This window comes from Podarcis cretensis, assembly GCF_951804945.1.
Source record: "Podarcis cretensis genome assembly, chromosome: 10".
NCBI classification, from domain to species: Eukaryota; Metazoa; Chordata; class Lepidosauria; order Squamata; family Lacertidae; genus Podarcis; species Podarcis cretensis.
In genome coordinates, this window is record NC_137179.1 from 6,314,799 (window position 1) to 6,337,259 (window position 22,461).

The 22,461-nt window shown below is 45.5% G+C and overlaps 1 protein-coding gene and 1 long non-coding RNA gene across 3 annotated transcripts in view; both read right to left on the reverse strand.

The window, feature by feature from the left end:
- The window catches only part of IL15RA (interleukin 15 receptor subunit alpha), a 35,315-nt gene extending 32,599 nt beyond the window's left edge, over window positions 1-2,716 (reverse strand). For both annotated transcript variants that reach the window (XM_079993033.1, XM_079993032.1), the window contains exon 1: window positions 2,587-2,716. In XM_079993033.1, the coding sequence (XP_079849159.1) occupies window positions 2,587-2,695 (109 nt within the window). In that variant the 5' untranslated portion in view covers window positions 2,696-2,716. The remainder of the gene's footprint in view (window positions 1-2,586) is intronic.
- Window positions 1-22,461, reverse strand: part of LOC307225326 — a 325,653-nt gene that overhangs the window by 250,652 nt on the left and 52,540 nt on the right. The gene's annotated exons all lie outside the window — the stretch shown is intronic.

Below are 22,461 nucleotides of genomic sequence, written 5' to 3' on the forward strand. Positions count from 1 at the left end.
AAAACACCAGGCAGGCCCCACAACTAACCCAGAGATGCACTTTAAATAAAAGCACACATTCTACTCAGGTAAAAACACCAGGCAGGCCTCACAAATAACCCAGACATGCATTTTAAATAAAAGCACACATTCTACTCATGTAAAAACACCAGGCAGGCCCCACAAATAAGCCAGAGATGCACTTTAAATAAAAGCACACAGTCTAGTCATGTAAAAAAACCAGGCAGGCCCCACAACTAACCCAGAGATGCACTTTAAATAAAAGCACACATTCTACTCAGGTAAAAACACCAGGCAGGCCCCACAACTAACCCAGAGGTGCACTTTAAATAAAAGCACACATTCTACTCAGGTAAAAACACCAGGCAGGCCTCACAACTAACCCATAGATGCATGAATGAATTTTATTATTTCGGTCACAGACCAGTTCCAGCCCACACACAATATCAAGGAAGTCATAAAACACGACAGGGATACATTTGAATTTGCAATTAGGTATAACAGGGACAGTACAGATATAGCAACAGTTAAAAAACATATAAATTAAAACTTAGGCTCAGAGATGCATTCTAAAGAAAAGGACACATTCTACTCATGTAGAAACACACGGATTCCCGGACTGTCCGCAGTCCGGATTTAGAAGGCGATTGGGCCGGATCTGGCCCCCGGGTCTTAGTTTGCCTACCCATGACATAAAGGAACCTCAAAGCAGTTTACCGAAAGAAAGATAAAAAGATCAACAAGCAAAATTAACAGCAATGATTTAAGACTCTTGAACACTTAAAAACAGCAGTAGACTAAAAACAGATTAAAATTCGCACCAGCTTTCTAAAGATCTGGGAAGGCTCGCCTAAACCAAAGATGTTTTTGGCAGGCCCCGAAGAGTTCAGTGAAGGCACCTGCCTGTTGTCAAAAGTTCAAATGCCACCATTCTGAAAGATTGAGTTCTTAAAAACGCAAAATGGATATAACACGGCACCTGTAGCGGTTCCGAGCACAATTCAAAGTGTTGGTGCTGACCTTTAAAGCCCTAAATGGCCTCGGTCCAGTATACCTGAAGGAGCGTCTCCACCCCCATCATTCTGCCCGGACGCTGAGGTCCAGCGCCGAGGGCCTTCTGGCGGTTCCCTCATTGTGAGAAGCAAAGCTACAGGGAACCAGGCAGAGGGCCTTCTCGGTAGTGGCGCCCGCCCTGTGGAACGCCCTCCCATCAGATGTCAAAGCGATAAACAACTACCTGACATTCAGAAGACATCTTAAGGCAGCCCTGTTCAAGGAAGTTTTTAACGTGTGATATTTTACTGTATTTTTGGTTTCTATGGAAGCCGCCCAGAGTGGCTCGGGAGGCCCAGCCAGATTGGCGGGGTATAAATAATAAATTATTATTATTATTATTATTATTATTATTATTATTCCAATATATTTGAGTGAGGCGTTTGTAGGGCAAGAAGATCTCACCGGTAATCCTGGTTTATGCTTTCCAGGGAATATCCAGAAAGTAAAACTTTCAAAAAACCACAACCCAGCTGTAGCCAACAACCCATCTGCAATATCTCGGCGAGGCCCGCTTGCAAAGTGAATTATGATAATATGACTTGGCATAATTTTATCAATGGCTGCTGAGTGTGCCAGTTTGACTGCAAACGGATTGCAAACCCGTGTTTTTAAATGCCATTTGCCACGACAAACTGAGTATGGGAGGCAGGCAAAAAAATAAATAAATTCAGATATATTTTGCTGCACTGCACCCAAACACAGTGTCTGTTATAGCCACATTTCAGGATCGGGGAGGGGGGTAAAGTGAGGGGAGGGAAGAGAGGAACGCTGTTGAGAAAAGGTTTGGTAGCTGAGAAAAACCGCCGTGCCCTGCAATCAGCTGGGCAGAGTACAGTTAGTTATTATTATTATTTCTGGGGCTGCAAGCTTCGCAGGGTTGTGGCTGGTGGTCAAAAAAGCCTTATTAGCGACAACCCTGCAATGTAGCCCACCGCCTCTTTGCATCAAGAAGGTCCATCAGACGTAGCTGCTGCAACCATCCTTCCCTCCCTGGGCAATGTATTCCACGGCTCACACACCTGGCGGTAAGGTGACGCCCTGAGCCGCAGAGAGGGGGCTTGCTGACACCCCTGCGAGGTAGTCCACTGCGACCACCCCTCCCTTGACTGACAGGTGCCGTGGGCAAGCCAGGAGGGCGAGGGAAACAGAACAATTTACAACAACCCTAAAATGCAGGCCCACATCACAGCTGCCAACTTTCCCCTTTTCTGGCAGGGAATCCTATTCGGAATAAGGGAATTTCCCTTTAAAAAAGGGGAGAGCTATGTCCCACATCTGTACATATAAAGCAGTGCAGATGTGGTCCTCTCCTCGCCAGGTGTTACCTGCAGGTAGGCACACCTGTCCGTCGCGCCCTGCTGGGAGGGGTGACCCCGCAGCTGGGAGAAAAGGCCCACGACACCCCCGAGAGGTTGTCCGCTCTCACCCCTCCCTCCCTTTCGCCGCTTGCAAGGCGCGGGGGCTTGGGAGCGCCAGGCGGCTCTGGGTTCAAGTGCTGCGCGGAAAGGGAGCAGCAGGAGGAGGAGGTACCTTTCTGGAGCTCGGTGGGGCCGCTTCTTGCAGCGGCGGGAGCCGAGAGCGGCGCCCAGGCGGCCAGCAGCCACGCCAGCAGCAGGAGGAGCAGCCTGCGCGGGGCCATGGAGCGGAGGATCCGCGCTTCTCGGCGCCCGCCGCCTTTATGCGCCCGGCGGCCGGCCAAAGGAAGGGCGATGCAGATAGGAACCCATGTTGGCTTGGAATGCGCCGCCGCGGGGGCAACTTTCCCTTTCGCTTTCCCTTTCCGCGGAATTGCCAGCTGCCGGGTTGCGCGCTTTCTCTCCCTGGAGAGGGGGCTGGGCCCGGAAAGGTCTCAAGGCCCGTGGGAGCGGGGTGAGGAGGAGGACGAGGGCTGCCTCCTCCCCAGTGGAAAGGGGCCTGCCCGGTCCGCTCCCCTCGCCGATGTGTACCCCCCGAGCATGTGCAAAGTGCCCGGGAGAAAAGGCAGTTAATTCAGGGATGGGACGTGGAAGATACCGTACGCGGTATGGCGCCGCTGTAGGAACCGAGAGTTGAGGAGACGGGATGGAGGTCGGAGTTCCTTCCTGCCAAGGGGATAGGAGTTCCTGAGCACGTGCAGAGTGCCCAGGAGAAAAGGCAATTAATTCAGGGATGGGGCGGGGAAGAGATCGTACGCAGTATGGCGCCACTGCAGGAACCGAGAGTTGAGTAGACGGGGTGGAGATTGGCGTTCCTTCAGGCTAAGGGGATAGGAGTTCCTGAGCACGTGCAGAGTGCCCAGGAGAAAAGGCAATTAATTCAGGGATGGGGCGGGGAAGAGATCGTGCGCAGTATGGCGCCACTGCAGGAACCGAGAGTTGACGTGGTGGAGATTGGCGTTCCTTCAGGCTAAGGGGATAGGAGTTCCTGAGCACGTGCAGAGTGCCCAGGAGAAAAGGCAATTAATTCAGGGATGGGGCGGGGAAGAGATCGTACGCAGTATGGCGCCGCTGTAGGAACCGAGAGTTGAGTAGACGGGGTGGAGATTGGCGTTCCTTCATGCCAAGGGGATAGGAGTTCCTGAGCAAGTGCAGAGTGCCCAGTAGGAAAGGCAGTCCTAGGACGGGGCTCAGAAGATAGATGGAGAGATTGAATGGCCACCTGTCATGGCTGCTTTAGTTGAGACTCCTGCCTAGGGGTTGGACTAGATGACCCCTCGGTGTCCCATTCCAACTCTTCAGTGCTTTGGTTCTCTAATATCAAGGGGTTCCTGAGTAGATGCAGAGTGCTCAGGAGGAACAATATGCAGTTCGTATAGCACTGCTGCGGGAGTGGAGATCAGCTGTGTGCGTTTATTCCTGCCAAAGTGAAGGGCTTCTTGAGCATGAGCAGAGTGCCTGTGGGAGGGAAAGCTGATGATAGCATGGGGCTTGGGAGACGGAGAGGATGGATGAGCTGAGATTCCAGCATTGCAGGGGATTTGACAAGATGACCTTCGGGGTTCCTTCCAACTCTATAATATCAAGGGTTTCTGAGCATGTGCAGAGTGCCCAAGAAGCAAACCAGCCCTGGGAGAACTGCAAGGCTTGTATTCCAACTTTTCAGAATAGACCTATTGAAATTAATGGGCGTAAGTTAGTTGGTTTTTAAAATTTCAGTGGATCTACTCTGAGTAGGGCTAATATAGAATATAACCCTAGGCGTGGTGTAGTGGTTGGTCAGAGTGTCAGACTATAGGACCTGGGCGCCGCCGCAGCAGCAGGAGGCCCCATTAGCTAAAGTGGTGCTTCGGGTTAAGAACAGTTTCAGGTTAAGAACGGACCTCCGGAACGAATTAAGTACTTAACCCGAGGTACCACTGTATTACGAATATCCAAACATACATTTCATACAGTCCTTAAAAATATTCATACATACCCCCCCACTCAATCCCACAGATAATTCCTTTTCCCACCACCATCCCTCACTCCCCATCCCACCCTTGTATTAGACTTCCAATCTACTCAATTGCAATTTCTTTCCACTTCTATTACTTTCTTTCACACATTTTAAAACCAATTTTCTGCTTCATTTTCTGTTACACATTGTTATCCATCTTATTTAGTATTTCAGTATTTATAACGGAACTTCTTTATTCTAATAGGAGTTCTGATGTTTCAATATGATTTTGCAAATATCGTTTAAACACCTTCCATTTCTTGTCTATCTTCTCTTTTGGGATCCTTCCGATTTCTCTCATTGTTTTGGATATATTGTAATACAGTGGTGCCTCGCAAGACAAAATTAATCCATTCCGTGAGGCTCTTTGTATAGCAGTTTTTTCGTCTTGCGAAGCAAGCCCATTGACAGTTTAGCGGATTAGCGCTATTAGCGGCTTAGGGGCTTTTAGCGGATCAGCTGATAAGCGGTTTAGCAGCTTAGAAAAAGGGGGGGAAAGGGAAAAAACCCCGCAGGAACTCGCAAGACATTTTCGTCTTGTGAAGCAAGCCCATAGGAAAATTCGTTTTGCGAAGCGCCTCCAAAACGGAAAACCCTTTCGTCTAGCGGGTTTTCCGTCTTGCGAGGCGTTCGTCTTGTGGGGCACCACTGTACTCCAATAATTTGGCAGGCCACTCTGTTTTTGTACAAGAACCCATACTTTGCCTTGCTCTTGTGGTCTAAAGGAAAGCAGAGCAAGACGTTTGGCACCAGCTTGGCTGCCGGAGTTGCCGGAAGGAGGCGAACAAGGCGTCATCCAATCATTTTAGGATTTGTGGAGGGTTCCATGGCACATCCCAGTCCGGTCAATAAATACTCTGCGATGGTGGAAAGCAGGGATGGAGTATGGCTGAGATGGGTCAGATAAGTCTTCCTGAAGGAGCGTCTCCATCTCCATTGTTCTGCCCAGACACTGAGGTCCAGCTCCAAGGGCCTTCTGGTGGTTCCCTTGCTGCGAGAAGCCAAGTTACAGGGAACCAGGCAGAGGGCCTTCTCGGTGGTGGCGCCCGCCCTGTGGAACGCCCTCCCATCAGATGTCAAAGAGAACAACAACTACCAGACTTTTAGAAGACATCTGAAGGCAGCCCTGTTTAGGGAAGCTTTTAATGTTTAACGGACCACTGTATTTTAATACTTTGTTGGAAGCCGCCCAGAGTGGCTGGGGAAAGCCAGCCAGATGTGCGGGGTATAAATAAATTATTATTATTATTATTATTATTATTATTATTATTATTCCCTTTTAGATAGCCACCTGTCTTGGTTGCTTTAGTTGAGATTCCTGCATTCCAAAGGGTTGGAGTAGATGAGCCTTGGAGGTCCCTTACAACTTCCACAGTTCTATTATTTTAAAAAATAATATTTTTTATTTTATTAGTTTTACAAGATAAATTTAACATTTAACACATTAAAATTTCAAAACCAAACAAGATTCTTCTGAATCTTAGTTCTTCGCTCCTTCTTTCTGTGGGTCCTTTAGATATCTTAATCAACTGCATATGTTCATCCAAATTTTAGTCCTCCAGTACAGTATGTCCAAAGTCTTTGTAACATTGCAAGAGTTATTCAAAGCCTGCCAAAGAGATTCAAGTGTTTATAGTGTTCTTTTAAATACAATCTGTATTTGTCTCATTCTCTGTTGAAGCTTTGATCCTCCAGATTTCAGATTTCCCCAGTCCATCTGGCCACCTCTGCGTAGTCCAGTCGTTTCATCTGCCAGTCAGCCTTTGTCGGCCCCTTAGCCTATTTCCATCACTGGGCAAGCAGCATGCTTGCAGCTGTAGTCGCATACAGGAACAGTCTTCTCAAATTCTTTGGTAGATCTGCACCAAAAATTCCTAACAGAAAGGCTTCTGGTCTTTTTGCAAAGGTTATTTGATTCTAGGAGAGGATTTGCAGGTTGCATTTGGTACCTCAGCCTCAGGTTTAAGTTTTCTTTCTTTGTAGGACCCTCGTACCTACGGGACCGCCTCTCCCAGTATGCCCCACGGAAGACCTTAAAGTCCATAAATAGCAAGACCCTAGTGTTCCTGACTAGACAGCATCTTAAAAAGCAGAGACAGCACCTTGCCAACAAAGGTCCGTATAGTTAAAGCTATGGTTTTCCCAGTAGTGATGTATGGAAGTGAGAGCTGGACCATAAAGAAGGCTGATCGCTGAAGAATGGATGCTTCTGAATTCTGGTGCTGGAGGAGACTCTTGAGAGTCCCATGGACTGCAAGAAGATCAAACCTCTCCATTCTGAAGGAAATCAGCCCTGAGGGCTCACTGGAAGGACAGATCCTGAAGCTGAGGCTCCAAGACTTTGGCCACCTCATGAGAAGAGAAGACTCCCTGGAAAAGACCCTGATGTTGGGAAAGATGGAGGGCACAAGGAGAAGGGGACGACAGAGGACGAGATGGTTGGACAATGTTCTCGAAGCTACCAGCATGAGTTTGACCAAACTGCGGGAGGCAGTGGAAGACAGGAGTGCCTGGCGTGCTCTGGTCCATGGGGTCATGAAGAGTCGGACACAACTAAATGACTAAACAACAACAGTGTTCCCGAGCCCTAAGGAAGTCAGATTAGCCTCAACCAGATCCAGGGCCTTTTCAGCCTGGTGGAACGCTCTGTCTCCTGAGACCAGGGCCCTGCAGTTGTTCCACTTGGCCTTTGGCTTGGAATCAATTTGATTCCTTCCCCCTCTTTCCTTTTCCTTTCTCCTTCTGTGATGGAACTCCTATTTGGGGACTTCCCTGGCTTTTTTCTGGACCACGTAGGACCAGTCTGGATAGTTGGCCTGGGTCAAGATTTGACGTTTTCATCCCCAAAAAGCTTTTGATTTGAGTTTCTGCTGAAATGAGGCTGCATTTTAATGTTGTATTTGAATCTTGTTTTTAAGTTGTATTTTAATCAATTGTTTTTATACCTTGGCTGGGGAGGGTGGGGTATAAATAAAGCATTATTATTATTATTATTATTATTATTATTATTATTATTATCATTAAGCCCTATAGTAAATGTACGTATATGGAAAAGCACTTTAGTGCTAATTGAAAGACCCTGTGTCCAGTATCCCTATGCATTTCACACCACCCACACCCTGCAACCAGTTGCCAGGTTGCTGTTATTATAGTCCAGTTGCCCAGATTTGGGCGCACACTCTGGGGCCTCCTTTCTACCCTCCAAGCATTACTCCTCTGGCACCCTGTTTCCCAGAATCAATTCATTCTCCCATGGCACTTGTGGACCTCTGCCCTGTTTTCCCTTTGGCAAGAGAGCCGTTTTGTGGCTGGTTTCGTCACAGGGCCAGAAAACTTTGGAAAGGCCTTTTCCTTCCTCCTCCATCATCTCCTGAATCGGGCCCTGGCTGGCTCAGATATTACTTATTATTTATACCCTGCCCATCTGGCTGGGCTTCCCTAGCCACTCTGGGCAGCTTCCAACAAAATATTAAAATATAGTGGTCCCTCGGGTTAAGAACTTAATTCGTTCTGGAGGTCCGTTCTTAACCTGAAACTGTTCTTAACCTGATGTACCACTTTAGCTAATGGGGCCTCCTGCTGCAGCCGCGCTGCCAGAGCACGATTTCTGTTCTCATCCTGAAGCAAAGTTCTTAACCCGAGGTACTATTTCTGGGTTAGTGGAGTCTGTAACCTGAAGTGTCTGGAACCTGAAGCGTCTGTAACCTGAGGTACCACTGTACAGTAATGCATCAAACATTAAAAGCTTCACTAAACAGGGCTGCCTTCAGATGTCTTCTAAAAGTCTGGTAGTTGTTGTTCTCTTTGACATCTGGTGGTGTAGCCTTATGAGGCTTTGCCCTCGGGTGGGAAAAATATTGCGCCTGGAAAAGGGAAGTGGGAGTCAACAGACACTCAAGGAATAGTTTCGGAGAAAAAGGTTTTATTTCTACCATCCATGAACTGGTAGAAGGAGCAAGTGTGATAAGTCACAAAAATCATGTGAACAAGCATATATACCCCTTTCCAGTTCCCTCCCCCTTTCTCCTCCTTCCAGAGTCCTGCCCCATGAGTTCCTCTGAGCATGAACAGAAAGCTATCTTGGGACTATTGGGACTCTTGGCACCCTTCCCAGGAAAGGGGTTTCAGAGTGTTCAGATATGTTTCCATCTCTTGTTCTGGCATGGTTCCCGGACAGAAAGCAAGTTGCAATGTGGTTCTTTAGCAAGGCCAGAAGGCATCAGAAAGGCCTGAGAAACAATGGACTCTGTTCCCTACCTTTGTTGCAATCTTTTTAGTTACAGCGAGCGGAATGTTTCTGATGCTTAGCTAATGCCTTTTAGCTGCTGAGAAAAATGATTTTGAAAAGCTCTGAGAAGCTTTGAGCCTGCTTTGGTGGGGGGTGACTTTGGGCCTAGGTGAGGTCACCTGTCCTCACCTGCCTTCAGTGGGAGAGCGTTCCACAGGGCGGGCGCCACTACCAAGAAGACCCTCTGCCTGGTTCCCTGTAACTTGGCTTCTCGCAGGGAGGGAACCGCCAGAAGGCCCTCAGAGCTGGACCTCTGTGTCTGGGTTGAACGAAGGGGATGGAGATGCTCCTTGAGGTATACTGGGCCTTTGAGGCCGTTTAGGGCTTTAAAAAGGTCAGCACCAACACTTTGAATTGTGCTCAGAAACGTACTGGGAGCCAATGTAGGTCTTTCAAGACCGGTGTTATGTGGTCTCGGCGGCCGCTCCCAGTCACCAGTCTAGCTGCCGCATTCTGGATTAGTTGTAGTTTCCGGGTCACCTTCAAAGGTAGCCCCACATAGAGCACATTGCAGTAGTCCAAGCGGGAGATAATCAGAGCAAACCACAGATCTAAAGCTTTTTGCCAGATCGGGAGAGCTTTGCCTTTTCTCTGATGGATCGCCAGCCCTGGCCGGCTACGGTGGACTGCTAGGTACCTCCATCTCTGTCCTCCATCCCAACCATTTATCTGGGAGATGGTTTCGAACTGGGAAGGAGAGGCCTCCCTGGATATTGTGCCGTCGTACAGAGTGGGCTTCTGGACCACCCAAGATCAGTCGGTCTTCTCCAGGCGAAACAGAGCATTAGTGCAATGGGGACCAATGGGAGAAGAGAAGCATTCTAGAAATTCCAGTGTCCTGAGTGAATGGGGAACTTCCTGTTTGACGATGCTTGCGAATAGGCCTGTTGAGATCTGGCGAGTTTTGCTCAGGGCAGCTGATTTCTGGGAAAACAGCAGCTTTTGAGAATTCAGATTTTGGTTGCAATGGAACCTCCCTGAGATTCTTCCTATGAAAGCACATTGGGGACTTTTTAAGGAAACAAGCTAACGCACCTGCTCTTTGGCTTAAACTAGCCTTTGCAAACGTTATAGCCTCCAGATGTTTTGTTCTACAACTCCAATATCTCCCAGCCAGAACAGCCATTGACCAAATTGGGAGAAGACTGGCTTTAAATCTCTGCTTGCAAATGGAGTGACATTTCTGGGGGCGGAGGGGAAACAGCAGCAGCTGTGCTCGAATGGATTTTGTGCTGACATGAAAAGCATAAAATCATAAACATTTTATACAAGCATAAAGGCTCAGTTAAGATGATTGATGGCACTTTGGTTCTCCCTAACTCCAAGCCCCTGAAAGCCAGTTTGAACTGAAAAAGAACCATAGAAGCTACACCCAAAAGTCAAAGCATAAATCACAGCTAAAGTATCCCTGAGAGGTGGCTGTCTAGCCTTTGCATAAAAACCTCTGTCAAACAGCTCTTACCACCAGAAAGTTATAAGAGAGTCTGTGTACTGGTCCAGTAAACGCTTCCGCTGCGCAACCAGCAACAGTTCTCTTTGCAGAGCATTAATTAAGTCCAGTGCAGAGATTCTTGTTGCAGTACATGCTTCAGAGTCTCAGCAGCAAGGAAATAATGACACAGGGAAGCCTGTCTTTCCAAAGACAGGTTTATTGCAGAAAGATAACAGAAACACCTCCGGAGCTTTCAGACATTTTTGCTTCACGCCCCCCACAGGCAGAGAAAACAAACACTCTTTATATACTGAGCAACTTAACAACTTAACGAGCTTGACTACTTAAAGTCACATGACATTGCTAACTTGCCAGCGTCTTAGGTTTCACACCCTAACACCCCCTCTCGCTGGCAATACAAAAACAAAATTACTTCAGACCCATTTCTTCACAAAAGTTTTCATGCCGCTGAAACCCAAGCGGTTTTGTAAAACCATCAGCTTGATTTTCATGACTGGGACAGTAATTTAATTTAACAATTCCTGCTTTTACTGTTTGACAAACATTTTGAAAGCGGATATCCAAATGTTTTGTACGACCTTTAAACTGCCCATTTTGTGCTAACTTAAGACACGGTTGATTATCACCCCATACAGTGATTGGAGTGATGGCCTTTTCATACATCTCTTGTGCCAAGCATTTGTAAAATTCTAGATCTCTACATAACTCAGATAAGGCACAGAACTCAGCTTCTGTTGACGACAAAGCAATCAGGTTCTGTTTCTTGGATCTCCACCCAATCAGAGAGTTACCAAATTTTATTACACAGCCAGACACTGATTTTCTATCCTTTAAATTTCCCCAATCACTATCTGCCCAACAAGTAATCTGTGCTTGTCCTTCAGAAGATAATTCAAGGCAAAAATCTTTGGTGTATTGTAAATATCTTAACACTCTTTGAATTCCTTTCCATGCATTTACACTAGGTTTTGAAGCTTCTCTGCTGAGTAAGTTAACAGCGTAAGCAATGTCTGGTCTACTCCATTGCGAAAGATGAAGTAAGCTTCCCAGTGCTGACTGAAAGATTTCAGCACGCTTGAATTCAGCACTATCCTTGAACTCATTGTCTTTTACAAAACCCATTTCCATTGGTGTTCTAACACCTGCACACTCCGTCATGCCAAACTTTTTCAACATTTGCAATATCTTGCCTTTTTGATTCAGTATAAAACTGCCATTTTTGGTCCTATCTATCTGAACACCAAGATAGACCTTTACATCACCAAGATTCTTAACTTTGAAGTGTTTATTTAATTCTTTGGCTAGTTTTTTTACTTGTTCTTGTGTCTTTGAAGTATAAATCAGGTCATCTACATAAACAAGCAAAGATTCTTGAGCATCTCCTGAACCTCTGAAATATAAGCAATTGTCAGCCTTGCTCCTGCTAAAACCAATGCCTACCAAAACGTCATTCAAACACTCATTCCAATTATGAGCAGATTGCTTGAGTCCATAAATAGATTTATGTAGTTTCCATACCTGATTTGATTTACCAACTTTCAATCCTGGCGGTAGCTCCATATAGAGCTCTTCAGCCAAGTCTGAATGAAGATAAGCTGTAGAGACATCAAATTGATTCACTTTGAACCCTTTCTGAGCAGCAACTGCTAATAGTGCCCGAAGGGTTTCACTCCTTGAAGTGGGTGCATAGACTTCGGAATAATGTAACCCCTCTCTTTGCGTAAAACCTCGAGCTACAAGCCTTGCTTTGTACTCTGGTTTCCCCATCGCTGTTGTCTTTATCCTGTACACCCACCTACAACTTACTGCCTTGGTACCTTCTGGCAGTTTGGTGATGGAAAACACACCCAGTTCTTTCATAGAATTCAACTCCTTTTGCATGGCCTCACGCCACCTACTGGCCTCCTCCTGGGGTAATTGCTCAACCTCTTCAAAACTTTCAGGTTCGCAATTTGCCAAACCAGCCCAAACACTAATAGCTTGGTACCTTTCAGGAGGTATACCTTTGTTGGCACGCTTGGAACGCCTTAACAGTTCCTGTGATGTTCCTTCAGTTTCCCCCTCTGACCCAGAATCACTAGTCGTCACCTGTTTGTCACTAGTAGTTGAAGAACTTTCTGATTCTGACTTTACACGTCTCTCTTGCTGTACGGGTGAACTTTTAGAGCTAGAAGATTCTGACTTTATAGACTTGGGTGAACTAGACGATTTCTCACCCTCGTCCTCAGACTCAAATTCCTCAGCCTGTTCTGGAACTAATACCTGCCCTGGGGCCTGAGTTTCATTGTTACTGTTCACCACATCAAATAGTATGTCAGGATTTCCATGAATTTTATTCCAACCATCCTGTTCACAAAATTCTGCACTTCTGCTGATCGTGATTTTTGTTTGATTGCCTTCTACATTCACAAATCTCCAACCTTTTGTGTTGGCTTGATAACCACAGAAAAACATTTCTTTAGATCTAGGATCGCCTTTCCTACGTTGTGCCCTAGGCACCAGCACATAAGCACGACATCCAAAAACTCTTAGATGATCAATTTTTGGTTTTTTCCCAAACAGCATGAAGTAAGGAGTGTTGCCTACTGTGCTATTGTACACTCTGTTAAAAGTATAATTCGCATACAGTGCAGCCTCAGCCCAAAACCGCTGAGGAAGTCCAGAATCAAACAGCAAAGCAGCAATGGCTTCCTGTAATGTTCGAAATTTTCTTTCGGCAACTGCATTCTCCTGTGGTGAATAGGGATTGGTAAGTCTATGAACTATACCTTTCCTTTTTAACCACGTCTCCAGTGTGTGGTTCACATATTCCCCACCACGATCTGATTGTATTTTACACACCCTGGTGTCAAATTTACATTCGACTTCTTCAATCCAATCCATCAGGATGGAAGCTGCTTGTGATTTTTCTTTCAGAAAGAAAACCCAACTAGCCCTTGAAAAATCATCCACCAAAATTTGCATAAATCTCGCACCTCCAAGCGATTTGCCTGGCATAGGGCCACACACGTCTGTGTGCACAAGTTCAAAGGGTTTCTTGCTTACTCTATCAGATCTAGGATAGTTACATGTCTTAACCTTAGCATGTTTACAAGCACAACAATCCAGAAAATTTGGACAGGGTTTAATGTTACACTCCTCAGCTAAATCTGGCATCTTGCTTACATACTTAAAGCATATATGAGCTAACCTTCTGTGTAGTAGATGTGCACAATCTGTATGAGGAGCCTTATTTACACACTTAGCTTGCGCTTCACCTGTTGAACATCTACCTGCTGCTAACTGCTCTTCATCCAAAACAAAAAGCCCATCCTCACAGGGAATTTTAACTAGCTCCTTCCCCTGTTTCGAAATGGTGCACACATCATTTTCAAACTCAACCTTAAAACCACTTTTTACCAGGCATGACACACTCAAAAGTCCATTCTTCATTCCTGGAAGAACGAAAACAGGAAGGTTAGTTTGCAAACAATTAACATAAATTGTGCCTTTAAGGTTCATTTCTCGTTTACTATTGTCTGCTATAGTCACAGTTTTTGCAACTGGCAATGTCTTGCAGTTCACCAAGCTGCCACTAGATGTCGCTGGAACTAAACTGTGACTTGCTCCACTGTCAATAATCCACTTCAAGGTTTGTTGGCTCCTTTTAGGACTCTGTTGTGCTGCCATTGCAGATAGTCCCTTATCAGCACCTGCTGCCCCTCTGGATCGTTGATTCTTGTAGTTCTCACTTCGTCTTCCCCTGTAGCTCCGGAAACTGACCTTGGACTGTTGAAATTCCTGTTGCTTTTCTGGACACTTTGCTATCAAATGAAACCTGCTGCCACATCGAAAACATGACTTGCTGGCCATAGCAGACACTTGTGAGGCTTCCTTACAGCTCTGCCTGCTAGTTCCCCCACGCTCTATGGTGGCTCTATGGTGAATTCGCCTAAGAGCTTCCCAAATTTCAAATGCAGACCTTAAATTTTCCACATGAGGTAATTGGGAATCGTCTATCGATACCATCAACATGCATCTAGCTTTAGTGTCCATTTTATCATGTTCCCTGTTCTGAGCATGTGCAGCAGCCTGTTGCTCTGCTGTGGCATCTGCTGCAACAGCCACAAATGGCTTTCGCCTCTGGACATAGTCAGCCCACACTTCTTTGGCTTCCAACCAGACTTGAGCCCTCTTAGACCACTGCACGTAATTAGCAGAGTTCAACTTTGTAAAGGGAACCTGGAAATTTTCCACTGCCATTCTTGGGGTCGGCTGCTACTCCCTCTGTGTGCCCTTGCTTCTCTTTCCCCTTGGGATTTGTTTTACTCACTTTTCAGACGCCTCCAGCCTCCTCTGAAGCCTTTTAAACTTTTTCCCTCCGTCTCTTCACTAGCAACCTACCACTGTCCTCTGTTTTTATTAACAAAACAAAAACACAACGGGAGGTCAAGCTAGCCTTTTGCAGCTAATGAAGCTGTAAATCTTCACTTATGCAGCTCTCTCAACTTTCTGCAGCCTCTCAGTTCCTTTAAGAGCTGGATTTACGACCAAGCCGGTCTTCTCTCATCCGAAAGCTGCTTTCACTTTCTCTGCACACCATACAGCTGTAGAAACGTAGAAAGAGCCATAACCTAAGAGAGTCTGTGTACTGGTCCAGTAAACGCTTCCGCTGCGCAACCAGCAACAGTTCTCTTTGCAGAGCATTAATTAAGTCCAGTGCAGAGATTCTTGTTGCAGTACATGCTTCAGAGTCTCAGCAGCAAGGAAATAACGACACAGGGAAGCCTGTCTTTCCAAAGACAGGTTTATTGCAGAAAGATAACAGAAACACCTCCGGAGCTTTCAGACATTTTTGCTTCACGCCCCCCACAGGCAGAGAAAACAAACACTCTTTATATACTGAGCAACTTAACAACTTAACGAGCTTGACTACTTAAAGTCACATGACATTGCTAACTTGCCAGCGTCTTAGGTTTCACATTCTAACAAGTTATTCCTAATGACCATTCGGAATTCCTTCCTATAATTTGAATCCTCTTGTTTATTATTTATATCCTGCCCATCCGGCTGAGTTTTCCCAGCCACTCTCATATCTCCTCTTATCGACGCTAAACATACCCGACTCCAGATAAGTATTAAACAGGCCTAGGATTGTAAGAAGAATGTTGTATAGTAAGATGGATTTAAAACAATAAGAAAAGAGATGAAGATAGTAAATTGAAGGAACTGATTGTAATAGAAAGTTGACTGGGAAAACTGTTACAAGGGAATATAATGAAATTCAGTTAGGGGGGATTTGAGGAAGTCACGCAACAATGGAATTTAAAATTAATATAAGAAAGAATATGTGTTTTTATTTTTTATTTTTCTTGTAGCATTGTAATTGCTTTGTTTTGTATGTCTTATATGTTATATGTGTTATAGATGTGGAAAAGCATTAAAAAAATTTTTTGGGGGAAATAAACATACCCAACTCTCTCAACTCCTCATAAGGCTTGGCTGCTGGACCCTTAATCATCTTGGTCAAACACACACCCCTCTGCACACGTTTCAGCTGGTCAATATACTCCTTAAATTGTTGTGCCCAGAACTGGACACAGTATTCCAGGTGTGGTCTGAACAAGGCAGAATAGAGTGGCACTTTTTATTTCCGTGATCTGGACACTATACTTCTGTTGATGCAGCCGAGAATAGTATTCACTTTTTGTGCTGCTGCTGTGGGAATGTTCAGGGAGGCAGGAGAGGATATACTGTTTATTAATATCCTTCCTAAATTGCGCTAGCAAGTGCTATAACTTAGCAGAGTTTTAACATTCCCCTTTGAAACGCACAACGGGTAGCTGGTTGCAGGCTTGTTTAAGCTTCTCAATACAGTGGTCCCTCGGGTTAAGTACTTAATTCGTTCCAGAGGTCCATTCTTAACCTGAAACTGTTCTTAACCTGAAGCACCACTTTAGCTAATGGGGGCTCCTGCTGCTGCTGCGCCGCTGGAGCACGATTTCTGTTCTTATCCTGAAGCAAAGTTCTTAACCTGAAGCACAATTTCTGGGTTAGCGGAGTCTGTAACCTGAAGCATATGTAACCTGAAGCGTATGTAACCCGAGGTACCACTGTATAGATTCCTGGTTGTTGTTTAGTCGGGTCCGACTCTTCGTGACCCCCTGGACCAGAGCACGAAGTTTGGTCAAACTCATGCTGGTAGCTTCGAGAACACAGTCCAACCATCTCTCTCTTTTTTTAAAAAAATAATTTTTATTAACTGGCCAATCACATCAAATTAAATCACATCACATAAATTCCAAATTACAAAGCCAAATTTTGAATTTTGTTGGGGGGACCCATACTTCAAGATCCGAAGGGGGATTCTGATCATCTTCTTGCTTCTGCGTTAATGTCCAAATCAGTCCAAACAGGGTTCATAATTCTATCCAGTCTTATCTTGCTGTTTCCACATTACATCTTGTTCATATATTTTCTCTTTTTTCTTCATGATCTCTTCTGATAGTCTCCTTAAGACGATAAACACCAATATAATAATCCTGTGTGAATTTTCCGTTCTTCCAATCCTCAAATCCAGATGGTTTCCATATATCATCTCCTTCATAGATAACATCGCTCTTTCCATCAAGTTTTACGAAGCTGTCGCTCTTAAGTCCCACTGAGGAGTTTAATCCACAATATATAAACAGTTTTGTTTCTCTCTTTCTCCTCCCAGACTCAAGACCTCCGACAGAGCTTCCCAAAATGGCGACGGCATTTTTAACTGCGTCATTCCAAAGCTCTTATACCTTCCAGACTCGTCTTGAAACATACTTTGGTTCGAAAGTTTATCTCCACACAGCCTTAAATCCACAGCTTAAGTCCTTTAAACGACATTTCTGACTCAGGGGAGGGGATTCTTGTTTAATCACATAGAAAAAGAAAGGAAAGTTTTTTCCCCCTCCTCCATCAGTGATTTGCCGTACCGTATCTTGACGCATCTTCTCATATTTTATTCTTGTCTTGTTTTATCAGAGATCTCTTCTGTCGGCAGTCTTTACTCCCCATCCTTCCTTGAAGTATGTGCAATTCGCCTCGTCCAAATTGTTTCTTTTGAAGTTCTTGCAGCTAGCGGCGCGAATCAGGGACGGCGCCCAGGAGTGCCAAAATCCCACAGGAGGGCTTTGTGCCTAGTGCTCCCATCCCCACAAATTTGGGGGTGGTATAGGGCACAGCAGGCAAGGGCCGTCCCCCCCACAATCCGGGGGGTGTGTGTTAAGGAGGCTAATTACACTGTCCACTGTCCAACCATCTCGTCCTCTGTCGTCTCCTTCTCCTTGTGCCCTCCGTCTTCCCCAACATCAGGGTCTTTTCCAGGGAGTCTTCTCTTCTCATGAGGTGGCCGAAGTCTTGGAGCCTCAGCTTCAGGATCTGTCCTTCCAGTGAGCACTCAGGGCTGATTTCCTTCAGAATGGAGAGGTTTGATCTTCTTGCAGTCCATGGGACTCTCAAGAGTCTCCTCCAGCACCAGAATTCAAAAAGATTCCTGGTAAGATCCCTTTATTTCCTTCTTAAAAGAATGAACACACCACAATCTTATTTAAGAGGTATAAAAGTAGTTTACGCACAGCAGCGGCTTCAGTTAACAGTTGGATCCCTGAAGGCAGACTTAGTTACAAAGCTACATACATGTGGATTTACCCCATATGGGGGGATAATCCCAGTGACTGCAGACTAGAAGTCACTTCAGCTCACACGGCAGATGAAGTCAAGGAGAGGAAGAGAAGAAAAGAGAAGAGATGGTGTTTCCTGCTTGGCAGGGGGTTGGACTCGATGGCCCTTGTGGTCTCTTCCAACTCTATGATTCTATGATTAAGAGAAGAAAAGGTAGAGATGGCTGCATGCCTTGTCCTTTTGTGTTACCTGCACAGATAAGGTCACACCCACCTCTCGTCACATGCAAGAGGAAGGATGTTCCAGGCCAGGAGGAAACAGGAAGTTTTCGACTGGCTGGAACAAACATCCCCTTTGCATGTCCACTCTAGGCAAACAAGGAATGTTGTACTTGACTGCTACTTATGTATCACATCCCACAGCTTCATCACACTGTGGACTCATGTTTAGCTTGTGGTCTACTAAGACGCCCTAGATCCTTTTCCCATGCACTACTGGCAATCCAGGTGTCCCCCAGCCTAAATTTGTGCTGCTGGTTCTTCCTGCAAAATTGTAGAACCTTACATTTGTCCCTGTTGGATTTCATTCTGTTAGTTTGGTCCAGTTCTCCAATCTGTTGGGGTCATTTTGAATCCCGATTCTGTCTTCTGCTACCCCACCCAGCTTGGTGTCTTCTGCAAATTTGATGAGCATCCTCTCAGTTCCTTCATCCAATTCGTATATGAAGACGTTGAACAACAATGGGCCCAGGACAGAACCCTGTGGCACCCCACTTTGTCACTTTTCCCCAGGATGTTGTTGTTGTTTAATCGTTTAGTCGTGTCCGACTCTTCGTGACCCCCTGGACCAGAGCACGCCAGGCACTCCTGTCTTCCACTGCCTCCTGCAGTTTGGTCAAACTCATGCTGGTAGCTTCGAGAACACTGTCCCACCATCTCGTCCTCTGTCGTCCCCTTCTCCTTGTGCCCTCCATCTTTCCCAACACCAGGGTCTTTTCCAGGGAGTCTTCCCTTCTCATGAGATGGCCAAAGTCTTGGAGCCTCAGCTTCAGGATCTGTCCTTCCAGTGAGCACTCAGGGCTGATTTCCTTAAGAATGGATAGGTTTGGTCTTCTTGCAGTCCATGGGACTCTCAAGAGTCTCCTCCAGCACCAGAATTCAAAAGCATCCATTCTTTGGCGATCAGCCTTCTTTATGCTCCAGGATGATAAGGAACTATAATGGAAACTCTTTGGGTTCAGCTGCCCAGAGTGCCTGGGGCAAGCCAGGCAGATGAGCGGGGTATAAATAACAACATTATTATGATTATTATTCAATCAGTGTTATGTACTGAGTTGAATAGGATGCAAAAGGCAGCAGTCTGATTGGTCCTAGAACCATAGGATTCAGAATGAAGCAGTCTGATTTGTCCTAGAACAATAGGATTCAGAATGCAGCAGTCTGATTGGTCCTAGAACAATAGGATTAGAATGCAGCAGTCTGATTGGTCCTAGAACAATAGGGTTCAGAATGTAACAGTCTGATTGGTCCACAGGAGCCACCCAATCCAGCTCCAGGTGGAAGTGAATCCACAACCTGATTGGCCCACAAGTGAATCCTGGAATTAGCCAATCACATGGGGCCCATTGTGTAAATAATGTATATAAAGCAGACATTCTGGGGGAACTTCCATTCCTCCTCACCACTATGAGCTGAATAAAGAGCATGAAATCCACTCTCGACTCCGAGTATATTTCAATCAGCCAACCAGCTACAAATCCACCTAACTGTTACCCCATCCATCCTGCATTTTACCAGCTTCTCCACAAAAATATAATGGGGGCCTTTGTCAAAGATTACCAGAAAGGTCATGACTTGAGAGTTACCCTGTTAAGAAATGTTAAATAAAAGTCTACGGTTTGCTGTGTGGTCAGTAATTATCCTTTTTTGTACAATAAGCATATGCAGTAAGCCAGACTGTGTGTTTGGGAAAAGGTCTCCTTGTTTAATTATTCTTCATATAATTATCCAGTCAGTTTATCCATTAGCGCCATGTCCCAGATTTGATTCAGCCACATTTCATATAGGTCAGCATTGAGGGTTCAATGGCTCCTGGCAACAGCTAAGTGAGCAGCTGTAATTTATTATAATACAAGCTTTTTAACTGAGCATTCTTCAGCATCTCCTTCAAGTATATTGAATCCTTTTTTAAAGCCCTCCAAGTTGGTTACCACCATTGCCAAACCCTCCAAGTGTCCTTATTTTCCAGGGTCAGTCCCAGATTTACAGAAGCTGCCCCAGTTTCTGATCCAGGAATGTCCCGCTTTTCCTTAAGATGCTCCTATTTTCACCAGAGATATGTTGGAGGGTGTGGAGTTATGTGAGCCTTGAAACAAGGAGATAAGTAACAAGGAGATAAGTAACAATACAACCTTTAGAAGACATCTGAAAGCAGCCCTGTCTAGGGAAGTTGTTTACTGTTTTATTATGTTTTTGTATCCCACTCGTTGGATCATCACCTTGCACTACCAACCTTACTATATGCTTATGAAACATGGACCACTTATAAACACCGTCTCCAACTCCTCGAAAGTTTCCATCAACGGTGTCTCTGAAAAATTTTACACATCACTTGGGGAGACAGGCAAACTAATACCAGTGTACTGAAAGATCACCAGTGTTGAAGCAATGATTCTTCAACATCAACTTCGATGGACTGGTTATGTTGTGCGGATGCCTGATGATCGTCTTCCAAAGCAACTGCTCTCTTCCGAACTTAAAAATGGAAAGCATAATGCTGGTGGTCAACAAAAGAGGTTTAAAGACTGTCTCAAGGCAAATCTAAAAAAATGTAGTATAAACACTGACAACCGGGAAACACTGGCCTGCGAGCGCTCCAGTTGGAGAGCAGCCTTTACCAAAGGTGTCATGGGCTTTGTAGACGCTCGAACTCAGGATGCAAGGGAGAAACGTGCTAAGAGGAAGGCACGCTTGGCAAATCCACACGGTGATCAACTCCCGCCCGGAAACCAATGTCCCCACTGTGGAAGGACGTGTGGATCCAGAATTGGCCTCCACAGGGGGGCCACTAGGGGGCGCATCGGAAGATGGCTGACAATAACATCTCTCCGACCCACACGAGGTAATTTGGAGGCTATGATGGGGGTAATTAGCCTCCTTAACCCCCCCCAGGATTGTGGGGGGGACGGCCCTTGCCTGCTGTGCCCTATACCACCCCCGAATTTGTGGGGGTGGGGGCACTAGGCACAAAGCCCTCCCGTGGGATTCCGGCACTCCTGGACGCCGTCCCTGATCCGCGCCGCTAGTTGCAAGAATCTTCAAAAGAAACAATTTGGACAAGATAAATTGCACATACTTCAAGGAAAAAGGGAGAGTAAAGACTGCTGACAGAAGAGATCTCTGATAACAAGACATGAATAAAATATGAGAAGATACGTCAAGATACGGTACGACAAATGACTGAGGGGGGAGGGGGAAAAAAACCTGCCTTTCCTTTTTTTATGTGATTAAACATATATTTTTTTTAAAAAAAGAATTGGCCTCCACAGTCACTTACGAACTCATTGTTAAAACTGTGTTTATGGAAGACAATCTTACTTGGCTGCGAGTGTTCGCCAAAGAAGAGGAATGTTTGGGTAAATCTTTATTGGTTTAAAATACAAATGTAAAGGATCATTTACAAAGAAGGTAAGTATAGAAAAGTTAAATACAAAAGAAGAAAATGTATTTGTGTTTTTATATATGTTGGAAGCCGCTCAGAGTGGCTGGGGTAACTCAGTCAGGAGGGTTGTTGTTGTTGTTTAGTCTTTAGTCGTGTCCGACTCTTCGTGACCCCATGGACCAGAGCATGCCAGGCACTCCTGTCTTCCACTGCCTCCCGCAGTTTGGTCAGACTCATGCTGGTAGCTTCGAGAACACTATCCAACTATCTCGTCCTCTGTCGTCCCCTTCTCCTTGTGCCCTCCATCTTTCCCAACATCAGGGTCTTTTCCAGGGAGTCTTCTTCTCTTCTCACGAGGTGGCCAAAATCTTGGAGCCTCAGCTTCAGGATCTGTCCTTCCAGTGAGCACTCAGGGCTGATTTCCTTAAGAATAGATAGGTTTGGTCTTCTTGCAGTCCATGGTACTCTCAAGAGTCTCCTCCAGCACCAGAATTCAAAAGCATCCATTCTTCGGCGATCAGCCTTCTTTATGGTCCAGCTCTCACTTCCATACATCACTACTGGGAAAACCAGAGCTTTTACTATACGGACTTTTGTTGGCAAGGTGATGTCTCTGCTTTTTAAGATGCTGTCGAGGTTTGTCATTGCTTTTCTCCCAAGAAGCAGGCGTCTTTTAATTTCGTGTCTGCTGTCACCATCTGCAGTGATCATGGAGCCCAAGAAAGTAAAATCTCTCACTTCCTCCATTTCTTCCCCAGTCAGATGGGTGGGGAATAAATAATAATAATAATAATAATAATAATAATAATAATAATGGAATAGGGCACCCCTCTTTTCATCAGAGAAACATTGGTGGATATGCACCGCTTCCTGTTACACAGCAACAAGTTTTCCTGGGCCTTGCGGAATCATTCATGGAAGTGATGTTTGCCAACATTCTTCCTTCCGCACGCAG